At 49.2% G+C, this 25,938-nt stretch overlaps 1 protein-coding gene across 1 annotated transcript in view; it reads left to right on the top strand.

The window, feature by feature from the left end:
* The window catches only part of LOC124545402 (protein NipSnap), a 21,992-nt gene extending 3,454 nt beyond the window's left edge, over positions 1-18,538 (top strand). The window contains exon 5 of the mRNA XM_047124317.1: positions 17,876-18,538. Coding sequence (XP_046980273.1) covers positions 17,876-18,024 — 149 coding nt within the window. The 3' untranslated portion in view covers positions 18,025-18,538. The remainder of the gene's footprint in view (positions 1-17,875) is intronic.
* Positions 18,539-25,938: the final 7,400 nt, after the last annotated feature.

Genomic DNA, 25,938 nt, shown 5'->3' with positions numbered 1-25,938 from the left:
TCTTCCAGTCTGAATTATGTACCCATACTACAGTACCTTGGTTGAATTACCAAGCACAGCTTTCTACATTCTTTTGCATGTATATGGCATTATACTTTGGCTAACTATACCATCAATTCCATAAAACTTCAATTTATTGGGAAGAATATTTTTATTTACAAAGTCAGATGCCTTACATAAGTAACATAAATAAAATACCAACCAGTACTATTTTATTTTTAATGCATGTAAAATCTGGTGGTTGAATATGTAAATGGCAGTCTCATTAGACAATTCCTTCTGAAACCCGAACTGTGTTTTTCTGAGGATATTACTGTTGCTAATATGAGCCACTGTTCTAGAATATGTCACCTTCACAAATATTTTTGAAAATGACAGCAGTGAAAGAGGATGCTAGTTATTGACATCTCTATCACCTTTCTCAGAGGGTTTTCACAATGGCGTACTTCAGTCTCTCTGTAAAAATGGTTTGAGTTAGTGATGCATTACATATTTCAGCTAAGACTTCTCTTATTATATGGGAACAATCTGTAGTACTCTATTGCAAACACCATCAAAAGATAACCCTTTATTTTCTTAATTTCAGGAGGAGAGGTTGTTGTGACCTTCATATGATTAAATTTTAGGTCCCCACTTCTAAGCTGGAGAAGCGTAAGTCTTCCTCGGCTTCTCTCACTAGGAAGGGTCACTCCCTTCCCAGGTTCCTACCAGCGGCAAACCAGACACCCGCTGAAGAAGCCCCAGGTAGCTGGTTGTGGGGGGGTCGCGGTCCTCTTCAATCAAAGAAACCCTCCCAGCAAGGGCAAGCAAAGGAACAGCGTGAGAAATTGAAATCAAAGACCCCTAAGGCCAAGGAAATTGCGATGGCACCCTCTGCACCACTACCTACAAGCTCTGCGTCTGAGGATGCGGTGGAGATTCTGGCGTCCGCTGAGGACCTAGATCTTGCCGGTCCCTCAGACATGATGCATGTCGCTCTCGTTGGTGCTCAGTCAGTGGCAGCAGGTGACCTAGCGATGTAATCTGCGTCCTCAGTCCCTTCACGCCTTTCTTGGCCATGGACAATGTCATCCTCCAGTGGAACTGCATCGGTTTTTTCCACCATCTTGCTGATCTCCGACAACTTCTCAGACTTCACCGTTTCCTCAGCCGTGCTCTTCAGGAAACTTGGTTTCCGGCAATGCGAACCCCCCACCCTCCGTGGCTATCGGGGATGTTATAAGAACCGGGCAGCTTATGAGAGAGTATCTGGTGGCATCTGCATCTACGTCCTTCACTCTCTTTACAGCAAGTTTGTCCCTCTACAAACAACTTTAGAGGCTATTGCTGTTCAGGTGTGGACGCCTCAGGCTGTTGCTGTCTGCAGTCTCTATTTTCCACTGGATGGTAATGTCCCGCATCATGTCCTGGCTGCACTGATAGCCCAATTGCCGCCACCTTTTCTGTTCCTGGGCGACTTCAACGCCCATAATCCTCTGTGGGGTGGATCAGTGGCAACAGGCCGAGGCAGCATCATTGAGCAAGCATTGGCACAGCTCGACCTTTCTCTTTTAAATACTGGTGCCATCACACATTTCAGTGTAGCACGTGGCACTTACTCAGCCATCGACCTTTCACTCTGCAGCCCTAGCCTATTTCCATCTGTCCAATGGAGTGTGTATGACGACTTGTGCGGTAGTGACCACTTTCCGATCTTTCTGTCACTACCACAGCATCACTCTTCTGGGCGCCCCTGCCGATGGGCTATGAATAAGGCTGACTGGGACTTGTTCACCTCCGTTGCCACTATTGAGCCTCTTTCCAATGATGCCATTGATGCGGTGGTTCGCTTGGTCACCACCGGCACCATTACTGCCGCAGAAGCTGCCATTCCCTGTTCTTCTGGGCCCCTGAGCGGAGGGCTGTGCCTTGGTGGTCGCCCGAGATCGCAGAGGTGATATAGATCACAGGCGGGCACTCCAGCGTCCCAAACGGCATCCCTCATTGGCACACTTCATTGCCTGTGAACAGCTCCGTGTGCGAGCCCACCACCTCACTTGCCAATGCATGTAGGAGTGCTGGGAAAGGTATGTCTCCAACAGTGGCCTCCGTACCTCTCCATCACAGGTTTGGGTCAAGATTAGGCAACTCTATGGCTATCGGACCCCCGTCAGCGTACCTGCGCTTTCACTGAATGGAGCAGTCTGTACTGACTCCGACACAATTGCAAACCACTTAGCGGAGCAGTTTGCTCAGAGTTCCGCTTATGCGAATTAGCCACTGCCCTTCCGCTCCCTGTAAGAGTAGTTGGAGTGTCGGAGCCTTTCATTTCACACGTGCCACCCTGAATCGTACAATGCTCCGTTCAGTGAATGGGAATTCCAAAGTGACCTAGCCACTTGCCCTGATATGGCTCCCGGTCCAGATCGCATCCACTGTCAGATGCTCAAACACCTCTCGGTGGACCCCCCAGGGGGTCCACAACTCTTTCGTGGATACGTGCGTGGCGAGCACGGGGCCCTGAGCCATTGCAGCCTTCTTTCTCTCCCGGGCTGCATTTCCTTTCCCTTCCCCTCCTTTCCCCTCCATACCCCTTTCCCCTCGCCCTCTCCTCTCCCTCTATTGGTGTCCTTGCTTATGTTGGCCCCCGCTATCCTCCTGGTTCTGTTGGTTTTACACTCTGGCTTTGTTGCGTAATCATCTCCTCCTTTTGGCATTCCTTGGTCCCCCTCTGGGGTTTGACCTCCATTCCAAAATTTCTCTTCCGTAGTGTGAGCCATTTGGGGAAGAGCACCTTCCCTAGTGTCTCCGACGTGTGCCCTCCTAGTATATTCCACCTTTTCTTCTACGTCGTTGTCTGATGCTAGGGTGCATAGCCAGCACGGTAGCCAGCCCGTGTGGTGGGGTCGCTATGTACCCTTTTGGTTGAGCCCCCTGAACACACAGGGATCACACTTCTGATACCTGAGCTGTGACCTCCTCATGCATGCCTTGGAGTGGTTGCTCGTCATCCTGGAGCATCGGAACTCCCGGCAATGGCCGCCGTGCCAGACGGCCCTTGCTGTGGCTGGGTGGCGCCCGTGAGGAGAGCCCCTGATCGGAGTGGGTGGTATCAGGGCGGACGCTATGCAGATGAAACGCATAAGGGTCCAAACCTCTGGCCGCTCTCCTGCGGCCGTCTCTCTGCGTGGTACTGATTCCTCAAGTGCTGATCCTCTTGCCCCTTCGGCCTTCCCTTCCGTGGCTACCCCCTGGGAGGAGGGTCAGGCCCGTCGTCTAGGGGCAAAACCTTTCCCCCGTTATCTAGTTTGCACCAGGACTGATGGAGATACTTTCACCAGTGTCAAACCTTTATTCTTTGTGGAACACATTGAAGACAAGTTCGGCGAAGTGGACTCCCTGAGCAAGATGCGGTCGGGTTCGTTGCTGATAAAAACTGCTTCGGCTGCCCAATCTGCGGCCCTTCGTGCCTGTACCCATCTTGGCACAATTCCCGTGTCCATTACCCCTCACCAGTCTCTAAATATGGTACAAGGTGTGATTTTTCACAGAGACCTCATCCTTCAAACTGATGAGGAACTTCGGGACAATCTCGGACGGCGGGGTGTTCACTTTGTTCGGCGTGTTCAGAAGGGTCCTAAAGATAATCGTATTGATACTGGTGCCTTTATCCTGGCCTTTGAAGGGGATACCCTTCCTGAGAAAGTTAAGATTATGGTCTATCGCTGTGATGTGCAGCCGTACATCCCACCTCCTATGCGGTGTTTTAAGTGCTTGCGTTTTGGCCACATGTCTTCTCGCTGTACCCAGGACCCTCTCTGTGGTGACTGTGGACGTCCACTCCATGAGGGGAGTCCCTGTGTTCCCCCTCCTGTATGTGTAAATTGTCATGGTAGTCATTCTCCACGTTCAGCAGATTGCCCAGTCTATAAGAAAGAAAAAAAGATACAGGAGTATAAGTCTCTTGATCGTTTAAGCTACACAGAGGCCCGTAAGAAATATGCACGATTGCACCCTGTGTCCATGACATCTAGTTACGCCTTGGTTACATCTTCATCCCTTCCTCCCCCTTCCTTACCCCCGTCCCGGACCCCTCTCCTTCCCCCCTCCCCTGTGGCTCCCACACCTTCTCCTCTGGGCGCCGCTCCCCCTCCCCAGCCGGAGAAGTGTCCCACTCCTTCGGCGTCTGCCGGTCAAGGGCGTCTCTCCCGGGATGCCCCTTCCCGGCACCTTCCAGGTCAAAGGTCTGCTGCAGCGCGGCGACCGCGAGAGCCGCGGTCTATCGGCCCCCAGGTCGCCCGGTCTCTTTCTGTTTCTGATCTTGCTGCAGCTGGCTCCATTATGCCACACAGCCCTCCTCGATCTCAGCCTGAAAAGAAGAAGAAACATAAGTCCCGGGACAAAGAGCCTCTGGTGTCACCGGAGGTCCCTTCCCCGGCTTCACAACCTGATTCTGACCTGTCGTTTATGGATGTCGCCCCCTCCTTGTCGGTGACGGGTGGGGACCCGGCGGTATGACTGGATTTAGCGTGTTCAGCCCTCATTTAAACCATCGTTCTGTGGTTCTCCAATGGAATTGTAATGGCTACTATCGTCACTTTCCGGAATTGAAATCCCTTCTTTCGTCCTACTCAGCAGCTTGTGTGGTTCTCCAGGAATCTCATTTTACTGATGCTCACTCACCGACCCTCCGTGGGTTCCGTGTTTTCTGTCGAAATCGGGTCGGACCCTTGCGGGCTTCTGGTGGCGTTTGTACGTTGGTCCGTACAGACATTGCTAGCACGTGGATTCCTCTCCAAACTACATTGCAAGCAGTTGCTGTTAGGGTTCACTTAGACTCTGCAGTCACAGTATGCAATCTTTATCTCCCTCCTGACAGGACTCTTACACCTGCTGCCTTAACCACCCTTCTTCAGCAACTTCCTCCTCCCTTCCTCCTCCTTGGGGATTTTAATGCTCATCATCCTTTGTGGGGCAGTGCCTTTCCATCTAGACGCGGTCTTCTTATCGACCAATTTATTGCAGACCACGACCTGTGCCTTCTTAATGATGGCTCCCCTACTCATTTCAGTGCTGGTCATGGTACCTTTTCTGCCATTGATCTTTCTCTTTCTTCTCCCTCTCTCCTCCCTTCATTACACTGGTCGCCACACGACGACCTTTGTGATAGTGACCATTTCCCGTTGATTATCACGCTCCCTTCCTGCTCCCCGATGGAGAGGTTACCTCGTTGGTCTTTCCACCGCGCCGATTGGCCTCTATATACTGCACAGGTCGAGTTTTCTCCCTCTTTGTCGGGTTGTATTGATGACGTCCTACGTGACGTGTCTGACGCGATTGTTCGCGCTGCTAACCTTGCTGTCCCGCGCTCATCTGGACAATTTCGTCGTCGGCAAGTCCCGTGGTGGAGTACGGCCATTGCCATTGCCATCCGTGATCGCCGTCGAGCTTTGCAACACTTTAAGAGGCACCCATCTGTAGCCAGCCTTTCTACCTTTAAGCGCCTTCGCGCTAAAGCCCGTTATTTAATCAAACAGAGCAAGCGGATATGTTGGGAACGATTCGTTTCTTCCCTTGGTTCCACTGTCCCTCTGTCACGGGTATGGGCTACACTTCGCTCTCTCCAAGGTTGCCATCGGCAGTCCACCCTCCCAGGCCTTCACCTCCCAGATGGCATTTGTACGGACCCATTAGTTCTCGTAGAACATCTTGCGACCCATTTTGCAGTGGCATCAGCGTCGGCCTCCTATCCAGCTGCTTTCCTTCATCAAAAACAGCAGGCTGAAGCTGTCACCTTATGTTTCACCACTTGTGAGTCAGAATCTTACAACGAACCTTTCACTGAATGGGAATTTCTTTCTGCTCTATCTGCTTCTCATGATACGGCTCCTGGCCCAGATTCCATTCATAACCAGCTGCTTCAACATCTCAGTGCTCCACAACGGCACCATCTTCTTCGGGTGTTTAACCGTATCTGGCTCCAGGGTGACTTCCCTTCTCAGTGGAGGGATAGCATTGTGGTTCCTGTCCTTAAGCCTGGTCAGAACCCCCTATCTGTTGACAGCTATCGGCCAATTAGTTTGACCAATGTTGGTTGTAAGTTACTTGAACGGCTGGTAGCCCGTCGGCTCACTTGGGTCCTCGAATCTCGGGATCTATTGTCCCCTTACCAGTGTGGCTTTCGAGAGGGACGATCTCCAATCGATCATTTGCTTCGCTTGGAATCCGCAGTTCGGCAGGCTTTTTCCCAGCGCCGCCATTTGGTTGCAGTGTTTTTTGACCTTCGCAAGGCCTATGACACGGCCTGGCGCCATCACATCTTACTAACCCTTCATCAGTGGGGTCTTCGGGGCCCACTCCCGATTTTTATCCGCCAGTTCCTGATCCATCGGTCATTCAGAGTTCGAGTTGGTACTGCTTTTAGTTCTCCACGGACCCAGGAGACGGGCATCCCACAGGGTTCGGTCTTGAGTGTCCTTCTTTTCCTCATTGCTATCGATGGACTTGTGGCCTCTGTCGGTCCCTTGGTCGCCCCTGCCCTGTATGTGGATGATTTCTGCATTTGGGTTAGTTCCTCCTCGATGCCATCTGCAGAACGGCAGCTCCAGGTGGCTATACGGCGTGCCTCTGCATGGACCCTCTCCCACGGGTTTCAATTCTCTCCTTTAAAATCGCGGGTGGTCCACTTCTGTCGCCGTACTACGGTCCACCCTGATCCAGAGCTCTATCTCGCTGCACAAAGATTGCCTGTGGTTCCACAGTTTCGTTTCCTAGGTCTTCTTTTCGACAACAAGCTCACTTGGCTGCCCCATATCAGACTCCTGAAGGTAGGATGTTTCCGTAAACTCAATGTCCTTCGCTTTCTTGCCCACTCCTCCTGGGGTGCGGACCGTTCCCTCCTCCTCCGTCTTTATCGTGCTCTAGTTCTGTCACGTTTGGACTATGGTTGTCAAGTTTATGGTTCAGCTGCTCCTTCCACGCTGCACGTGCTGGATCCAGTCCACCATCGTGGTATCCGTTTGGCCACCGGTGCCTTCCCTACTAGCCCTGTTGATAGTCTCCTGGTTGAAGCTGGGATCCCCCCTCTTTCTGTTCGGCGGTCCCAGCTTCTGGTGTCTTATGCCCTTACTATCCGTTCTTCTCCCGCTCATCCTTCCTATTCTATCCTATTCCCAGACCATGGACGTCGCCCGCCTGACTCCCGCCCTCGGGCGGGTTTACCGGTTGGGCTGCGCCTTGCGTCTCTTACCCGTGATTTTCGGCTTCCTTCTTTGTCCTGTCTTCCTCGCTCCCTCCCCTCCACCCCTCCTTGGTTAGTTCCTCGGCCTCGAATTCGGATGGATCTCCGCCGCGGTCCGAAAGATTCCATCCCCCCGGTGGTGTTCCGTTCCTTTTTCCGCCAAATTTTATGGGAGTTTCGGGATGCTGTTGTTTTTTACACTGATGGCTCTAAATCTGCTGATCATGTTGGGTATGCCTTCACATCCTTTGTTGGAACGGAAAATCATCTACTGCCACCCTCATGTGGGGTGTTTACTGCGGAATTGATGGCAATTTCCCGGGCCCTTACCTTTATTAAACAATCCCAACACAACCGCGTTTTGTTATGTACGGACTCGATGAGTGGCCTTCTTGCTATTGACCGGTGTTTTTCGCGCCATCCCTTGGTCTCTGCCATCCATGACCATCTCGCTGATCTTCACCGTGCTGCTTGTTCCATTGACTTCCTATGGGTCCCGGGCCATGTGGGTATCCCGGGTAATGAGCTCGCTGATCGTTTGGCTGGGGGAGCAATTACTTACCCCCCGTTTTCTGTAACCCCTCCTGCAGCGGATTTACGGCTTCACATCAAATCCCACTTGGCACAGTCATGGGCCAATTCTTGGGAGGCTACTCCACTGTCTAATAAACTTCGTGCCATTAAGGTGAATACAGGCCCATGGCGTTCTTCCTTTAGCCTCTCCCGCAAGGACTCGACCACACTGTGTCGTCTCCGCATTGGCCATACCAGGCTGACCCATGGTTTCCTTTTGCGTGATGAGCCACCCCCGCTATGTGGTTGTGGAGCCTTCCAGTCAGTGGCCCACATTTTGGTTGAATGCCCCCTTCTTTTGGCTCTGCGTGCTAAGTACAGACTCCCCCACACTTTACCTTTGATGTTGGCTGACGATTCCCGGATGGTCTCTCTGGTTCTAGGTTTCCTCCGGGAGAGTGGTTTTTATTCTCAGTTTTAAAGTTTTTAATCTCCCTCTGGTGTTGGGGCAGGGCGGTGAGTGTTTGGGTGTCTCCCACTGTAGGCAGTGTTCAGAGATTCCCGATTCACCTCCCTGACCGGAATCCTCTTTTCTTTCCCTTTTACTCTGTTTTTACCCCTTCTTTTTAAGGCTTGGTTAGTTTTTCTATTCCCATACGTACTTTCTGCATTATAGCAGTTGTACCTTTTAAGTCACAGGTGGTCTTGCCTATGCTGTTTCAGCATAGTGTTGGGTTCGTTCTCTTACCAACTTCCCTCATTTGTTTTTACTAATGACAACGTGACTGCCCTTTTACGTTTCCCCTTTATCCGTTTTATTTTTCTGACTATACTGAGATGTCCCGTTAGCAGAATGGAGACTATTTGAAACAAGGGACTGATGACCTTGCTGTTTGGTCCCTTTAACCTCCAACCAACCAACCAACCAACCTCTCGGTGGACTGCCAGTGACACCTCCTAGAACTTTTCAACTGTATCTGGGTTGAGGGTGAGTTCCTGTCGCAATGGCGGGAAAGCATCATACTCCCCGTGTTGAAACCTGGCAAGAACCCGCTGAAGGTGGACAGCTACTGTCCCATTAACCTCACCAACATTCTTTGCAAGTTGCTCGAATGCATGGTGAGCCGGAGGTTGAGTTCGCTACTTGATTCTTGGGGCCTTCTGGCTCCGTGTCAGGGTGGGTTCCATAAGGACCCCCCTGCCACCGATAATCTGGTGTGCCTGGAGTCTCCCATCCGTATGGCCTTTGCCCGCCGTCAGCATTGGTCGCCATCTTTTTTGACATGCGGAAGGCATACAGTACGACATGGGGACATCACATCCTCTCTACGCTGTATGGTTGGGGTCTTCGGGGTCCGCTCCTGATTTTCATATAAAATTTTCTGTCGCTTCGTTCCTTCCGCGTGCTTGTTGCGACCTCCCATAGTTCCTCTCAAGTTTAGGAGAATGGGGTACCGCAAGGATCTGTCTTAAGTGTCTGTCTCTTTTTAATTGCAATTAATGGGCTCGCTGCGGTGGTGGAAATGTCTGTCTCAGCTTCCTTGTGTGCTGACGACTTCTGCCTATACTTTAGCTCCACTGGTATTGCAGCTGCTGAACAGCAGCTGCTGAACAGCAGCTGCAGGGCGCTATCTGCAAGGCGCAGTCCTGGGCTGTAGCCTATGGCTTCCAGTTTTCAGCTGCCAAGACCTGTGTTATGCATTTCTGCCGGCAACGCACTGTTCACCCTGATCCACGGCTTTATCTTGACGGCATACCTCTTCCTGCCTGCCCCTCCCTCTCTCCCCCCCACCCTGCCTCCCCCTCCCCCACCCTGCCTCCCCCTCCCCCACCCTGCCTCCCCCTCCCCCACCCTGCCTCCCCCTCCCCCACCCTGCCTCCCCCTCCCCCACCCTGCCTCCCCCTCCCCCACCCTGCCTCCCCCTCCCCCACCCTGCCTCTCCCTCCCCCACCCTGCCTCTCCCTCCCCCACCCTGCCTCTCCCTCCCCCACCCTGCCTCTCCCTCCCCCACCCTGCCTCTCCCTCCCCCACCCTGCCTCTCCCTCCCCCCCACCTGCCACTCCCTCCCCCCACCTGCCACTCCCTCCCCCCACCTGCCACTCCCTCCCCCCACCTGCCACTCCCTCCCCCCCACCTGCCACTCCCTCCCCCCCCACCTGCCACTCCCTCCCCCCCCACCTGCCACTCCCTCCCCCCCACCTGCCACTCCCTCCCCCCCACCTGCCACTCCCTCCCCCCCACCTGCCACTCCCTCCCCCCCACCTGCCACTCCCTCCCCCCCACCTGCCACTCCCTCCCCCCCACCTGCCACTCCCTCCCCCCCACCTGCCACTCCCTCCCCCCCACCTGCCACTCCCTCCCCCCCACCTGCCACTCCCTCCCCCCCACCTGCCACTCCCTCCCCCCCACCTGCCACTCCCTCCCCCCCACCTGCCACTCCCTCCCCCCCACCTGCCACTCCCTCCCCCCACACCTGCCACTCCCTCCCCCACACCTGCCACTCCCTCCCCCCCACCTGCCACTCCCTCCACCCCCCACCTGCCACTCCCTCCCCCCCCACCTGCCACTCCCTCCACCCCCCACCTGCCACTCCCTCCCCCCCACCTGCCACTCGCTCCCCTCCCCCCCCCCACATGCCACTCCCTCCCCCCCACCTGCCACTCCCTCCCACCCCCCACCTGCCACTCCCTCCCCCCCCCCACCTGCAACTCCCTCCCACCCCCCACCTGCCACTCCCTCCCACCCCCCACCTGCCACTCCCTCCCACCCCCCACCTGCCACTCCCTCCCACCCCCCACCTGCCACTCCCTCCCACCCCCCACCGGCCACTCCCTCCCCCCCCGCCCGCCACTCCCTCCCCCCCGCCCGCCACTCCCTCCCCCCGCCCGCCACTCCCTCCCCCCTCCCGCCTGCACCACCCCCCTCCCGCCTGCACCACCCTCCCCCCTCCCGCCTGCACCCCCCTCCCCCCTCCCGCCTGCACCCCCCTCCCCCCTCCCGCCTGCACCCCCCTCCCCCCTCCCGCCTGCACCCCCCTCCCCCCTCCCGCCTGCCCCTCCCTCCCCCCTCACGCCTGCCCCTCCCTCCCGCCCTCCCGCCTGCCCCTCCCTCCCCCCTCCCGCCTGCCCCTCCCTCCCCCCTCCCGCCTGCCCCTCCCTCTCTCCCCATCCCCCTCTCCCCGACCCCCCGCCTGCCACTCCCTCCCCCCTCCCGCCTGCCACTCCCTCCCCCCCTCCCGCCTCCCCCCCTCCCGCCTGCCACTCCCTCCCCCCCTCCCGCCTGCCACTCCCTCCCCCCCCTCCCGCCTGCCACTCCCTCCCCCCCTCCCGCCTGCCACTCCCTCCCCCCCTCCCGCCTGCCACTCCCTCCCCCCTCCCGCCTGCCACTCCCTCCCCCCCTCCCGCCTGCCACTCCCTCCCCCCCTCCCGCCTGCCACTCCCCTCCCCCCCTCCCGCCTGCCACTCCCTCCCCCCCTCCCGCCTGCCACTCCCTCCCCCCCCGCCTGCCACACCCTCCCCCCCTCCCGCCTGACACTCCCTCCCCCCTCCCGCCTGACACTCCCTCCCCCCTCCCGCCTGACACTCCCTCCCCCCCTCCCGCCTGACACTCCCTCCACCCCTCCCGCCTGACACTCCCTCCACCCCTCCCGCCTGCCACTCCCTCCCGCCTGCCACTCCCTCCCGCCTGCCACTCCCTCCCGCCTGCCACTCCCTCCCGCCTGCCACTCCCTCCCGCCTGCCACTCCCTCCCGCCTGCCACTCCCTCCCGCCTGCCACTCCCTCCCGCCTGCCACTCCCTCCCGCCTGCCACTCCCTCCCGCCTGCCACTCCCTCCCGCCTGCCACTCCCTCCCGCCTGCCACTCCCTCCCGCCTGCCACTCCCTCCCGCCTGCCACTCCCTCCCCCCCTCCCACCTGCCCCTCCCTCTCTCCCCCCCTGCCCCCTGCCTGCCCCATCCCTCTCTCCCCGCCCCCCGCCTGCCCTCCCTCTGTCCCCGCCTGCCCCTCCCTCTGCCCCCCCGCCTGCCCCTCCCTCTGTCCCCGCCCCCCGCCTGCCCCTCCCTCTGTCCCCCGCCCCCCGCCTGCCCCTCCCTCTGTCCCCGCCCCCCGCCTGCCCCTCCCTCTGGTCCCGCCCCCTCTCCCCCTCCCTCTCCCCCCCTCTCCCCCTCCCTCTCACCCCCCTCTCCCTCCTCCCCCTCCCTCTCCCCCCTCTCCCCCCCCTCCTCCTCCTCTCCCCCCCCCTCTCCCCCCTCCCTCTCCCCCCTCTCCCCCCCCCTCTCCCCCTCCCTCTCCCCCCTCTCCCCCTCCCTCTCCCCCCTCTCCCCCCCTCTCCCTCCCTCTCCCCCCTCTCCCCCTCCCTCTCCCCCCTCTCCCCCCTCTCCCCCTCCCTCTCCCCCCTCTCCCCCTCCCTCTCCCCCCTCTCCCCCTCCCTCTCCCCCTCCCTCTCCCCCCTCTCCCCCTCCCTCTCCCCCCTCTCCCCCTCCCTCTCCCCCCCTCTCCCCCTCCCTCTCCCCCCTCTCCCCCTCCCTCTCCCCCCCTCTCCCCCTCCCTCTCCCCCCTCTCCCCCTCCCTCTCCCCCCTCTCCCCCTCCCTCTCCCCCCTCTCCCCCTCCCTCTCCCCCCCTCTCCCCCTCCCTCTCCCCCCCTCTCCCCCTCCCTCTCCCCCTCCCTCTCCCCCTCTCCCCCTCCCTCTCCCCCTCCCTCTCCCCCTCTCCCCCTCCCCCCTCTCCCCCTCCCTCTCCCCCCTCTCCCCCTCGCTCTCCCCCCTCTCCCCCTCGCTCTCTCCCCCCTCTCCCCCTCGCTCTCTCCCCCCTCTCCCCCTCGCTCTCTCCCCCCTCTCCCCCTCGCTCTCTCCCCCCTCTCCCCCTCCCTCTCTCCCCCCTCTCCCCCTCCCTCTCCCCCCCCTCTCCCCCCTCTCCCCCCCTCCCTCTCTCCCCCCCCCTCTCCCCCTCGCCCTCTCCCCCTCCCTCTCTCCCCCCCTCCCCCTCTCCCTCCTCTCCCCCCTCTCCCCCCTCTCCCCCCTCTCCCTCCTCTCCCCCCTCTCCCTCCTCTCCCCCCCTCTCCCTCCTCTCCCCCCTCTCCCCCCCTCTCCCTCCTCTCCCCCCTCTCCCCCCTCTCCCCCCTCTCCCCCCTCTCCCCCCTCTCCCCCCTCTCCCCCCTCTCCCCCCTCTCCCCCCCTCTCCCCCCTCTCCCCCCTCTCCCCCCTCTCCCCCCTCTCCCCCCTCTCCCCCCTCTCCCCCTCCCCCGTCCCTCTCTCCCCCTCCCCCCTCCCCTCCCCCCCTCCCCCGTCCCCCTCCCCCCCTCCCCCGTCCCTCTCTCCCCCCTCCCCCCTCCTTCTCTCCCCCTCTCCTTCCCTCCCCCTCTCGCCCCTCTCTACCCCCTGCTCTCCCCTTTTCTTGAAGTCTTGCCTGCAGAAATCTTTCTCATATGCGTGTGACCCATATGGAAATTTCTCAGTTGAATATCTGTGCGATTACTTTGGTGGTATAACACTAGGAGGACCAGCATTAGCAAACTATCTAGAAGGACTGCTGCCAGTCATTTTGACTGGTGCAGTTTTTCTTCTTTATTTCAGTTTTACTTCTTAAGTTACTTCAGTACGGTGTGCTGGTCAGTAGTGCATTGTGCTTATCGTACAAATGTGCTATGTTTAAAAATTTCAATAAAAAGTATATTTAATTAAATAGAAAAGACTGAAGTAAAGAATACATTGTAAATACAAAATAAGTTGAAACTAAACTTTCATATGCATATAAATATGTAGTTATGCAATAATATTTTTCATCTGTATGACTTGTACTAACCAAAATATAGAATATAGTATGGAAAATAAAGAAAAATGGACACACATGACTAGAAAATAACACTTTTTCCTTGTGTGACATCTTTTCCAAAACTTTTTGCACACATGGACTGAACACTTCCAGCACACGGACCACATATGAATGTCTTGCACTGCACACAGATTTTTGGTTTTTGTTTGAACTTTTGCATCCTCCTATCTGGTAGGTCTTCTGTACCGGTACCTTACATATTTCAGTGGTTATAATCAATGTATGAACAGGTCCTTTTCTTGATTGTGCATACACAGAGGAGAGTTCTGCTAATTTGCCGTCTAACTTTTTCTCCTGTTGTTTCTCTGTAAAGCATCCAGGCATTGATTCCAGCAAGGTCTGAGATGATGGAAAATATGTGCATAGGCCATCTGTGGCAGCCAAACTTAACAGTGTACAGATGAGATATCTGGTCCAGAATATCGCCTCCAAATTTAGTGGAATTGTAGAAGCTCATAGTTTCGGGGTGTTTCTTCTGTGTTTGTTCATCTACTGCAAGTGACTGATGCATTATGCTCAATACAACAACTTGTTTTTCTTCTTCCCCTGGCTGGAAGTAATTCCTGTGTCACCAGATTTGTATAAAATGGTATTATACAAAGGTCCAGCAGTAGACTTCACAAATGGGGAACTTCTCTTCAGTTTTTCTTCAGTGTACCCAACATGGTTGTGTTCTCCTACTTCAGCTGCTCTGCAAAATGTTTGGCTATGAGCAAATTGTCACATTTAACATTTCTTCCTTTCAAAGTGTCAGGTTGCACGAGACAGGTAACATCATGCTCTGCAACAGGTATGGTAGGTTAGTGGTTATTTCACTTTGTTTACCCAAGTAAGGAAATCCATTCACCATATATTTACTACTGGCATCTGCGAAAAGCCAGAGCTTCAAACCAAATTTGTCTCATTTATGACTCGTGTACTGTATGTAGCGGCACTGGCCTTTGCATGGATAGAATTGATATCTATGGTTGTATATGTACCTGTTTTATGGTTCTGGGTACAGATAGCTACAAATGAATTCCAGACTGGGGTAGCCACAGTGAAGCCTGTGGTCTACAGTCTTTCAGCATGAGTATGCTAGTCATCAAATCTTAAAAATCGCATGTCTTCTATGAACTTATTTCTTCTCATAGTGACACAAAAAAATGCTGGCCCCACACTTGAGACCACATAAGTTTCAGGGGGAAACTCGTTCATCCATACACTCTATGGGCATACATTACAGATATGGCAGCTTCTAATTGGGCAATATAAAATACTCATGTCATCCTGGATAAATTCTTGGACTCTAATTCCTGTTAAGTTTTTTCTTGTTCTATAGAATATTGTCTATTAATATTCACCATGCACTCAAATAACTACCTGCGACTATAAATTCCGTAGCATTGGCCCAGGAGTTTCTGCAAATACACCGTGACACCCTAAATATATTTCCCTCTGCTGTGAGTAGGAATTTGTAATGCCACTGGAACTGAATGCATAAGCACTGGGTTATTCACATGTCGTTGAACAGGTTCTCGATATTCATGTTCTGACTCTTATGATTCGCCTTGTTCTGTTTCGTGGGGCTAATATAATCTTTGTCATCTTTATCATCCAATTAATCACATTCAAAAACATCTCCTTCAGTACCTTCTTCTGGTAAACTGTTCACATAATTCAGTAATTCTTCATCTGAATGAAAACACTGGCACACCATAATAATGAGGAGTAGCACTAAATTTCTGCAGAGCACAACAGTGTATTGATAGAGAACAGAGGGAAGTACATCCACTCTTCCACTAAATAAGGAAAAATGTAAAAAGAAGGGGGAAGGAGATCACAACGATGAAATAAAATAAGCCCAGCGGATGAAAAATCCTTTTTTTTTTTTTTTTTTTTTTTTTTTTGTACATTTACAGACATGAAATGTCAGAATGACTGGCTGTGGTTCTTTAAGGTAAATATGCTTAAATAATCAGTTTTTGTAATAGACATTCGTCTTCTACAGGAATCATAAACCACCAAGGTACATTAAAAGTTATGAAAAATAAGGCCCATAAATTAAAACATATGCTATTCATTAGATGTTAAACAATGCTCACTGGTCAGATTGACTAGTACGGTCTTTCTAGTGTTAAACTAGCTGGTGCACGTGCATAGTACTGTGAATTAAAATCTGCTGGCTCAAGCCAAAGCTTCATATTCAGTTGACTGTAGTAGAGTGCCATTCTGCTACAGGATTTGAGAGAGAATTCCCTTCTCGTGAAGAATAATACTTTGAAAAGCATAAGGATTATAGATGTTGGGATTTTGTTACATGTACGAGGTCTGCTCAAAAAATTCTGGAACTTTGCCCACAATATTTTTCGACACTTTACTTTTACTTATTGTGCTTAGTCTCCTTCGATACACTCTCCTCCACAATTGATACACCACTCCCAATGCTGTTTCCACCCTGGAAGCAGTCGTGGCGTGCCTCTTGCTGGATCACATGAAGTGCCATCTTCGAATTTTCTTTTGTCTTGTCTGTTGTAAATCTTCATCCTTTCAATAGGGTTTCCAACTTTGGAGGTTAAAAAAAGTCCACAAAGGCCAGGTCTGGAGAGTATGGAGGATGAGGCAGGCACCACCATGATTTTGTTTTTTGTACAATAGTCACGCACCAGTGGGATGAGTGTGTGGGTGCGTTATTGTGATGCAAGAGCCATGAATTGTCTTGCCACGTTTCAGTCCGTTTCCTTCTCACATTTTCCCAAAGGCATCACAACACGTCCCAATAGTACCTCTGATTAACAATTTTTCACTGTGGCATGAATTCAAGACGAACGAATCCTTCAGTGTCAAAGAAAACTATCAGCATGGCTTTGACATTTGACCTGACCTGATGATTTTTTTTTGTCTTAGAGAACCTGTCTCGACCCATTGTTAAGACTGAACTGTGATCTCAATATCATATTTGTAGACCCGTGTCTCATCACCAGTTACGATTCTCTTGAGGAACATCCCATTCTCATATGCTCGATGCACTTTGTGGTCTCATCTTATGAGCCACAGGATGAACTTGATGAGAACACGATGCATTCCATGTTGCTTTGTCAGGATTTCGTGATGTGATCCAACTGAAAAGTTACTCTTCTGCAATCTCTTGGACAGTCAGTCTTCGATTGGCACACACAATTTCGTTGACATTCCTGACACGAGCGTCATTGGTAGGTATCTGAACAAGGGTCATCTTTAACTTCTGTCGAGCCATTTTTGATTTATGTGAACCATTCATAACACAGAATATGGCTTAGGCACTCATCATCATAGGCTTCCTGCATCATGTGGTGTGTGTCTGTAAAAGTTTTTTCGAGTTTAACGCAAAATTTAATGCAGATGTGTTCTTCCTCTAACTCTGCCATCTCAAAATGTGCAAGCTGTGCGACACAATGCTCTACTCAATACACCACTGAACAGTAACTAAAAGACGTACAACAATGAAACTTCTGGCAGTTACACATTAAACACAGGTGTGTGCAGGGATGCCAACCTAATTTCACTGCAACACACCATTGGCGGGAATTTACGAGTGTTCCCGAATTTTTTGAACTGACCTCCTATGGCTGGTGGTGCATGTGAACTTGTGTCCCTAGACTGTGCGGGGGGGATAATTTTCATTAAAAATGGTACAGCAATTTAAGTTGAGGGAGTCCACTTTAACTGTGAAACCATTATACAGTAAAAATTCTAAAATTTTGATAATATTTTGCTGTGTTTTGTACCAGTTAAATCATAACAACACAAAATGTGATAGTGTGCAGAGAGAATTTTTGCTCTCATCCTGGCCTTTCATCCCGCTTGCCAGCTATCCCTCTGCCCATCCCACCCAACATGACTGCACTCAAGTCCAGCTGGTACTGTAGCTCGTCAAAGGACTTCCTCCAAAAGCTAGCAGTTTTCGTTCTCTTTTGTACTTACCTGTCAGTGACTCGACAACTTTGATGTTTGTTGAATGATCTCGTTTACTCCTAAATTACTATGTTGAAACATTAGATGTTATCCCTGTATCCATTTGAATTTTGCAGCCTCCACTAGCGTACTATTTGAATTGCTTCACGCTGAATATCGTGTGTAGTTGAAGGTGATGAACAGGATGGAATTTATCACATTTTGAATTCTAGTAGTTTGACACAAGCATAGTGAGCAATTGAGACACCGCAACTCGTGATGTAACGAGTTGAAGCTGTACTGTACAGTGTGCTTCTCGCTCGTGGTAGTGGAATTTTGATAAAGTATTATTTACTATTAGTGGTGTAACACTACAGAAATGTTCTTTAATATTTTCAGGCTACAAAGACTTGCAGACACGCAAAGAAACCAGAGAGGCCGCTTGGAGATCACCTGGGTGGGATGAGTGTGTCGCATATACTGTGCCACTCATTCGCGACATGCATACGAGAATTCTGCTGCCTACAGAATTCTCTCCAACAAAGTAATAAATGCTTTTTGGTAGCTGTAGTATGAAATGAGAGTACGGAGTGGGCACATACTTCGAGAAGGAAAGTCGAGTTGCATTTGTAGGAAGTGGCACATGAATTGTTGGTTTTTAGACCGATGCTTCAGTTTTTAAATCTGATAAACAAATGGATCATGTTGTATCCTACCATGTAAATATGTTTTGTAAATGAAATAGTGAAATGTATCCATACCAAAGTGATGTAGTGATCAGTGTTCTCCATGGAGTTCTTGACTCTGTTTTAAAATTTCCTGCTTGTTACTTTGTACTTTCTTATCATGTTTTAACTTTTTGAAAAGCTTATATTTTAATATCTTTGATTCTTTATGTATAGTCATAAAAGAATGGATTTAACATTTTTATGGCATCATGTATCGTGCTGAAACAGTTACTTTCCTCTTAGATTGTGTGTTTGTACAAATATTGCCATGAAATGTAATAAGAAATTGAAATAGCACTATAAATAAAAGTTATAGACTAAAAATAACAGAAAATTGCCATGATTGCAGTTATTCATGGAAAAAATGTGATAATATTTTAATGCTTAACTGATGGATAAGGTGTCTGTTAAGTTATGCAACCAACTTTTTCTTGTGCTTCAAGTAGAGGTAATACAGATATTTCAGGTCAGATTAAGACAGTTGTCAGTTATCTGGAGATACAAACATTTTTCAATGCTTCATTGAAACTTCGGATCAGATGTAAACTGTTTGTTAATCTCTTTTCATCTGTTCTCCCCTTTCTTGACAAATGAGATTGTTTTTATAAAAATAATGTAGGAAAAGACAGATTGGTACTTACTATAAAGAAGACACATTAAGTTGCAGATGGGCACAATTAGGACACTTACATAAAGCTTTCGCCCACAGCCTTCGCCTGTAAAAGAGACACACACACACACACACCATTCATATGCACAAGCAAACTCATCTCATGCACACACGACTGCCAACTCCAGCACCTTGGGCTGAATGCAACTACGCTGTGGGACGCAAGCAGCAGTCTGGAGAAGGTGGGAAAGGGGAAGGGATAGTAGTGTATGGCTGGGGAGAGAGATAAACACTGTCTGGTGGAGTGTGCAGGGATTAGAATGCCAACAGGTGCAGTGTCAGGAGATTGTGGCTGGGCTCGGCCTACAGTAACATACTGTCCCAACACCCTACACCCAAGAGTTTCCATCCTATCATGTCCTCCCTATTCTCCTCCCCTACCCTGTTTATTTACCACCCTCTGTCAATGCATCCACCCATGTTTCCCAACTCCTCCTCCCCCCCCCCCCCCCCCCCCCCCCCCCACACACACACACACACACACACACACACACACACACACACACACACACACACACACACACCAGCCTCCCACATGATAGTTGCATTTGAGCCCAAGATGCTGCAGTTGGCATCAGGTGTGCTTGCTTGTGTGTATGAATGGTGTGTCTCTCATACTGATGAAGGCTGTGGCCGAAAGCTGTATGTAAGCATCTTGTAATTGTGCCCGTCTGCAACTTACCCGTGTGCTCTTTACAGTGAGTAGGAATCAGCCTTTTTTCCTACATTGCTGACATTCCTACCTGGAGTTTCCATTGTTCGATTATGTTTTATAAAACATAGGTAACAGTAGCAATCCACCCAACTGAGGAATGAATGCCCGAGTATCACGTTTAGTCTGAAAAAAATCAGCTTTGAATCTTGTATGAGCTCACCCAGTTAGGGGGGACAAAGTCTGTATGAAGTTCACGTTATTTGCTTGACAGACAATTTTTATTTGGCTCTTTGTTTCTGCCTCATGCTCTGCTTTGCATTGTTAGACTTGCTTTGTTGATGCTGCACAGTTTTTGTAATTTTGATTGAGGTAAACTGACACTGCAGTGCTCGTCTTCAGCACATCAGTTCAGAAATCACCGTGTGTGATTTGCTCGTTCATTTCTATATGTCTCCTTTTGAATTTTCCTTTTTGCGAGACCACGTGCCAATTTGAAATTCTGGATTCAAATATTTTAGTGTTAGCATAACTTCTTTTGTCTTCTATTTATTGTGTCAATACTCGTGGGTATTGTGATATATTGTGAAATTTCGAACATTTGCTGTGCCACAGTAAATTCACACTGATAGTGTCAATTGTTGGCCTAAACTTAAATTCTGTTCTTTTAGAAATATTTGACATTTTAAAAAGTGTTCCCACTCCCACCTCTCTCCTCTCCATCAGTTGCAAGTGTTGTAGACTTTGTAGCAAATCAGCATTTGAGATTTACAGCTACTATCAATGAATGTTTCACCATGAATTCCAGTGTATTATCAATCAACATGAACAAACATACATTTTTGAGAAATTCAGAAATAAGATAGTTGTGTGTATAAGCAATTCTGTAACAAATCATCGTTTGTAATTCAGTTACTGTAGCACATTTAGGTGACATATCATCTTATATCTAGTTTTCCTTTTCAGGAGGAGTGTATATAATCTACATTTGTTACAAATTAATGCATTTTTTGTTAGAAACTGTAACTTCCAAAAAGTATTAGGAAACTAGTACCTTTTACCATAGATTTTTCTGTTGCCATAATAGTAATCTCATTTTGTGTACTAATTGACTCAGTTCTTAAAGGAAAAGAGTAGTATTTTTAGCTCAACAGACAACAAGTAAATCGGTTAACAATGCAGCCCCCACTGTGAATGCTGTTTTCAAATACAAAATGAGTTGGTGATATTTGTAAGCAGCTGGAAATCAGCATTGCTGCTGCTGAAAGAGTGGCAGCTACTGTGAATCGGTTTGTTGGGAGAGCTCCTGAGAATCGTGTGCCAGACGTATCAAATGTACCTCAAGTACTGTCTTCTCCTATGGATCCTGTCTCCGTTGCAGGAACCAATGGGACCATCACTACCAGTCCGCTTGACTGTGAGTGGCATGTCAGTGGTAGGGTAAGTGCCCTGTACAGTAGAGATAGGGACTATGGGAATTCAGGTTCTTACACCAATTCTCCTAACCAACAAGTTTGAGGTGCTTGTCTGTAAATGAAGCTGAGCCAGAGGGACTTACTTGAGCGTTTGAGATATTTGCTTATCCTGTGTAAAAAGGAAGGCAAACGGAATTGGATAGGTGTCAGTTACCATTGGTTCAAACAAAGTGACGAGTAAAGGAACCCTTTTTAGGGAAACAGCAGGAAGGACCATCAGGTGCACTCGGTGTGTGTATACATGTGGGCCTCATTCAACATACTTAAGAGGCTATTCCAGCATTCATTGAGGCTAAAGGGTGTAACCAACAGCAGATTGTGGCGCACGTTGAAACAAACGGTGCTTTTCATCTGCGCTCTCAAACCATTCTTGTATCATTCCAGTGACTGGTAGAGAAGGTTGAGAATACCAGCCATGCTCACAGAGTGTTACCTCCAGAATTGATTTTGCCCCCTATTTGTGAGTTAAATGGAAATATTGAATCACAGGTTCTATGATAAGTTAGGCTGGAACTTCTGGGACTTGTGCCATAGGGTTGAAAACTATAGGGTCTCCCTACATGAGTCAGATGAGCACTGCACATCAGACACACCTACACCGGTAAGTGACTGTGTGCGAAGTGCACACAAGGACTTCTTCACTATGAACCGCCAGTTTGAAATGATCCCAAAAAGCAGTGAAACTCACGATACTAAGTAAAGAATGCTGGTTAAAAACTGAAATTGAAAGCGGTGAGATTTTTCGGGGAAATTAAGGCATACATTGAGAGGATAGGCTAATGGAAAATATCAGTGATATTTTGTCACCATAGACAAGAAACTCAGAATCACTGAAATAGGAATTGAAAATGCTTGCGAGATTTTTTGGGAATGACTGTGTCAGGTGGCCACAAAATTTTAATTGGATCCATCTACCGATCACCAGATCCACCTCCTGATACTCCCAAAATCTTCAGGATAAACACACACAGTCTGCTAGTACGAAGTTCCCAAATAATACTGTAATCATTGTTGTGTCTAGACAAGACAGCCTAGACACAATGAGAGGAAGCCGAAAGGCACGCGCTAAGCCAAAGCAGGGTGCATGAGGTCTGAAACAGGATACGTAATGAATGCTATAAAGAAAAGTACGTAGCTTGTGGAATACTTAACTTTAATCCATCCTTTTGGTACATCTGGAGATTGTGGCGATACAAGTGAGACTCTTTAGATACATGCAATGTTACTAATGGCGCCTTGCTAGGTCGTAGCCATTGACTTAGCTGAAGGCTATTCTAACTATTGGCTCCGCTAATGAGCAATGCTTCGTCCATGTAGTCGCTAGCAAAGTCGTCCGTACAACTGGGGCGAGTGCTAGTCCGTATCTCGAGACCTGCCTTGTGGTGGCGCTCGGTCTGCGATCACACGGTGGCGACATGCGGGTCCGACATGTACTAATGGACCGCGGCCGATTTAAAACTACCACCTAGCAAGTGTGGTGTCTGGCGGTGACACCACAATCATCACTGGAGGCTATAATCATCCCATAATCAATTGAGAAAATTAGTTTCGTAAGTGAAACATTAAGAGAAGCCAATTGGTAAACTACTTAGATCAGAACCCCACTTGTGATGGAATATATTATCTCTAATGGCAACAAATAGATGTGACCTGTTTGAGGCTGTCCACATCAAAACTGCTATCGGTGACCATGATGCGATCACAGCAACAATGATTATCAAAGTACTAAAGGTAACTAAAGGTATGTTCAGTAAATTAGATAGAAAAGCTGTACTGTCATATCTCAATGAGGAAACAAAATAGATAGGACCACGCAAAGGCACTATGGCTCAAGTTTAAAAGAATAGTTGACCATGCCCTGGATAGATATCTATGCAGTATAATAGTTCATAATGGGAGGAAGCCTCGATGGTACACAGTCACACTAAAGAAACAGTTCACTGCATAATAGGTATAAAATGAAGCATAGGTCTGTCACAAAGGGATGCTGAAAGATTTGTTTAACTATCAATGTAGCAACGCATGAAGCCTTCAGTGACTACCGTTACAGAATATTGGCATATCATCTTTCACAAAAATGTAGTTCCCGTCATACGTAAAGGGTGTTAATGGCACCAGCATGATTTGTGGATGAGACACGAACCGAAATTGAGTGTAGCAAAGCAAAACCAGAAAAGCTAAACTGTTTTCAAATGTTGTGTTACAAAGGAAAACCAAGGAGTATTGCCTCAGTTTCTCGTACTGCTGAAAAGATGAGGGTCGTAGATATTAGTGCCAGTGGCATTGAGAAACGGCTGGAATCATTAAAACTGAACAAATATCCAGAACCCAATGGAATCACTGTCAAATTATATATTTAATCTGCAGCTGTGTTACCACCTACTTTAACTATAATGTATTGAATCCCTCGAACAAAAAAGCATGCCCAGTAGTTGGAAGAAAGCACGGTCTTACCGATCTAAAAGATCGACAAAGCTTCCTGTCCAATATCCTTGACATTGATCTGTTGCAGAATCTAAGAAGGTGTTGTGGACTCAAATATAATGAGGTATCTCGAACCATATGATCTCATGCCAACCATCGTGGATTCTGAAAACTTCACTCATGTGAAACCCAACCCTCACTTTTCTTGCGTGCTTTGGATGAAGTAAGTCAAATAGATGCAGTGTTGTGGTTACCAAAAGGCATTTGACTTAGTGCCATATCTGCACTTTTATCAAAAAGTATGATTATATGGGCTGTCGAGCATAATTTATAACTGGATTGAGGACACTTTGGTAGGGTGCATGAAGTTATCTTGGGTGGAAAGTAATTGACAGATGTAGTAGTAACTTCGAATGTGCCAGAGAAGTGTGTTGTGACACTTGCTGCTCATGTTTTGTATTAATGACTCTGTGGACAATATTAATAGCAACCTCAGACTTTTAACGGATGAAGCAGTTATTTGTAATAAAGTACTGTCTGAAAGAAGCTGCATAAATATTCAGTCAGATCTTCATAAATTTCAAAGTGTTGTGAAGATTGGCAAATCACATCAAATGTTCAGAAATGTACACTTGTGCACTTCACAAAAGTGTCCTATGAATATAATATCAGTGAGCCACTGTCAGCATCGTCCAACTCATACAGTAACACCAACTCTGTAACACCTTTTAGGGATATGAAATGGAATAAGCATATAAGCTCACTCGTAGGTAAAGCAGGTGGCAGAATTTGTATTTCCTCAGTATTCTGCTGATAAACCAATCAGTGTACAAAGGAGATTGCTTACAAATCACCCTTGCGAACCATCCTAGAATACTGATCAAATGTGTAGGAACAATAACAAATAGGACTAACGGCAGGTATTGAATGTGTACAGAGGAGGACAGTAGGAAAGGTTACAGGTTTATTTGATCTGCAGGAGAGTGTTGCAGAGGTAGTGAAGAAATTGCACTGCCGTACTCTTGAAGATATGCATAAAGTATTGTGAGGAAACCTACATACAAAGATTAAAAAGCCAGTTTCAAATTATGACCCTAGGAATACAATACAATACGTGTCCCTCCCATAGGTATAATGAGGACAAGATTAGATTAATTATAGCACACACCGAGGTGTTTAACACTTTCGCTGCGGCATCGGTGCAGGCGCGCTACTCTCCAGTGCGGCCCGGCAATGTGCGAGTGTGGGCCGGTAACACTCTGAAACGGCAGGTACCGCTCGGAGCCGATGCTCCTAAGCACAGCTGAGCTACAGGCTGACGTCAAGACCTTGTAAGATCTGTAGGATCATGTTCTCTACTGACTTAATGATGACACCTTAGATGCATTACTTCAAATAAGCTTCGACAGTATTGTGGTCATGTTTTAAAGTCTGTTTGCTGTCTGACACCTACAGGGGTCACAGGCATCATTCAAATGTTCATGATTTGTTGATAATGTAACAAAAAATATACAATTCAAACAAGCAACAAATCCACTGCATTCAGGAAAAATTTGGATTCTAAAATGCAAATTCTTAAGAAGGAAAAAAAGGAAACTGGATTCACTTGAAATTATATTTACTTCAAATGCGCATTTTTAAGATTGATTCTGATAGAGGTCGTCAATTTAGTAGCATGTTTGCTCCTGCTATGAGAGAATTAGCCGTCTACATTTATCATAGACTCCCAGATGTGTAGAAATTTGTAGGCGAAACACACCCTATGTGGAGGCTTCTCTCGTGTCCCCTATCACTTCAATTGCGGTGCTATTAAAGAAAATCTAGCACAACAAATTCTTTCGCAAAAAACTGAAGTGAATGCTTTACAACACAATAAGAAATAGGTCAACTTAACACAAAAGAAAACCTCATTTTCTGAGTACCCGTGAAAAAATGTTCTAACCTTTCACGTGATAAAAAGAAACCATGCAATGTCAAAAGAAATAAAAGGAATTGTCTTTGATAATCGGAATTTCCCCGATATTATTGCGTTTTTGCTACTTATGGAAAATTATACAGCAGTTCAAGCAGTATCCAGGTTTGTCTGGGCAGGTTGTACACTCGTATTCTGTATCAGTGCGCTTGCCTTGTTCCGCGCTATTCTTACACCGCTTCCTCATAACTTGCTTCTTCCCTGCAGTGGCTTCCCGCTTTTGCACAACGTGTGTTTGTGATGTTTCTTCCTCACATTTTGTGGAACGTCCATTGGTGGAAGGAAACCCTTTATAATGTTCATTCTGTAATCGTACAACATCATTGTATTTCCTGAGTATTTGTTGTACAGATAAAGAGAATTGAAAACAAGCATGTCAATGACATGAAAGAATAGGTTTTTTGGCCAGCGGATAGTCTTTCGTTTGCTTAAATAATATCATAACATCTGATCTTGTTTATCAGACCCAGACATAAAAACATTATACCTAACAATAGGCAAAAGTTTCGTGACTATTTGCTAGCGCGCATTCATCACTTGC

The sequence above is a fragment of the Schistocerca americana genome, chromosome 8, assembly GCF_021461395.2.
Source record: "Schistocerca americana isolate TAMUIC-IGC-003095 chromosome 8, iqSchAmer2.1, whole genome shotgun sequence".
In the NCBI taxonomy this organism is placed as follows: domain Eukaryota; kingdom Metazoa; phylum Arthropoda; class Insecta; order Orthoptera; family Acrididae; genus Schistocerca; species Schistocerca americana.
This window is presented reverse-complemented; position numbering and strand designations above follow the sequence as displayed.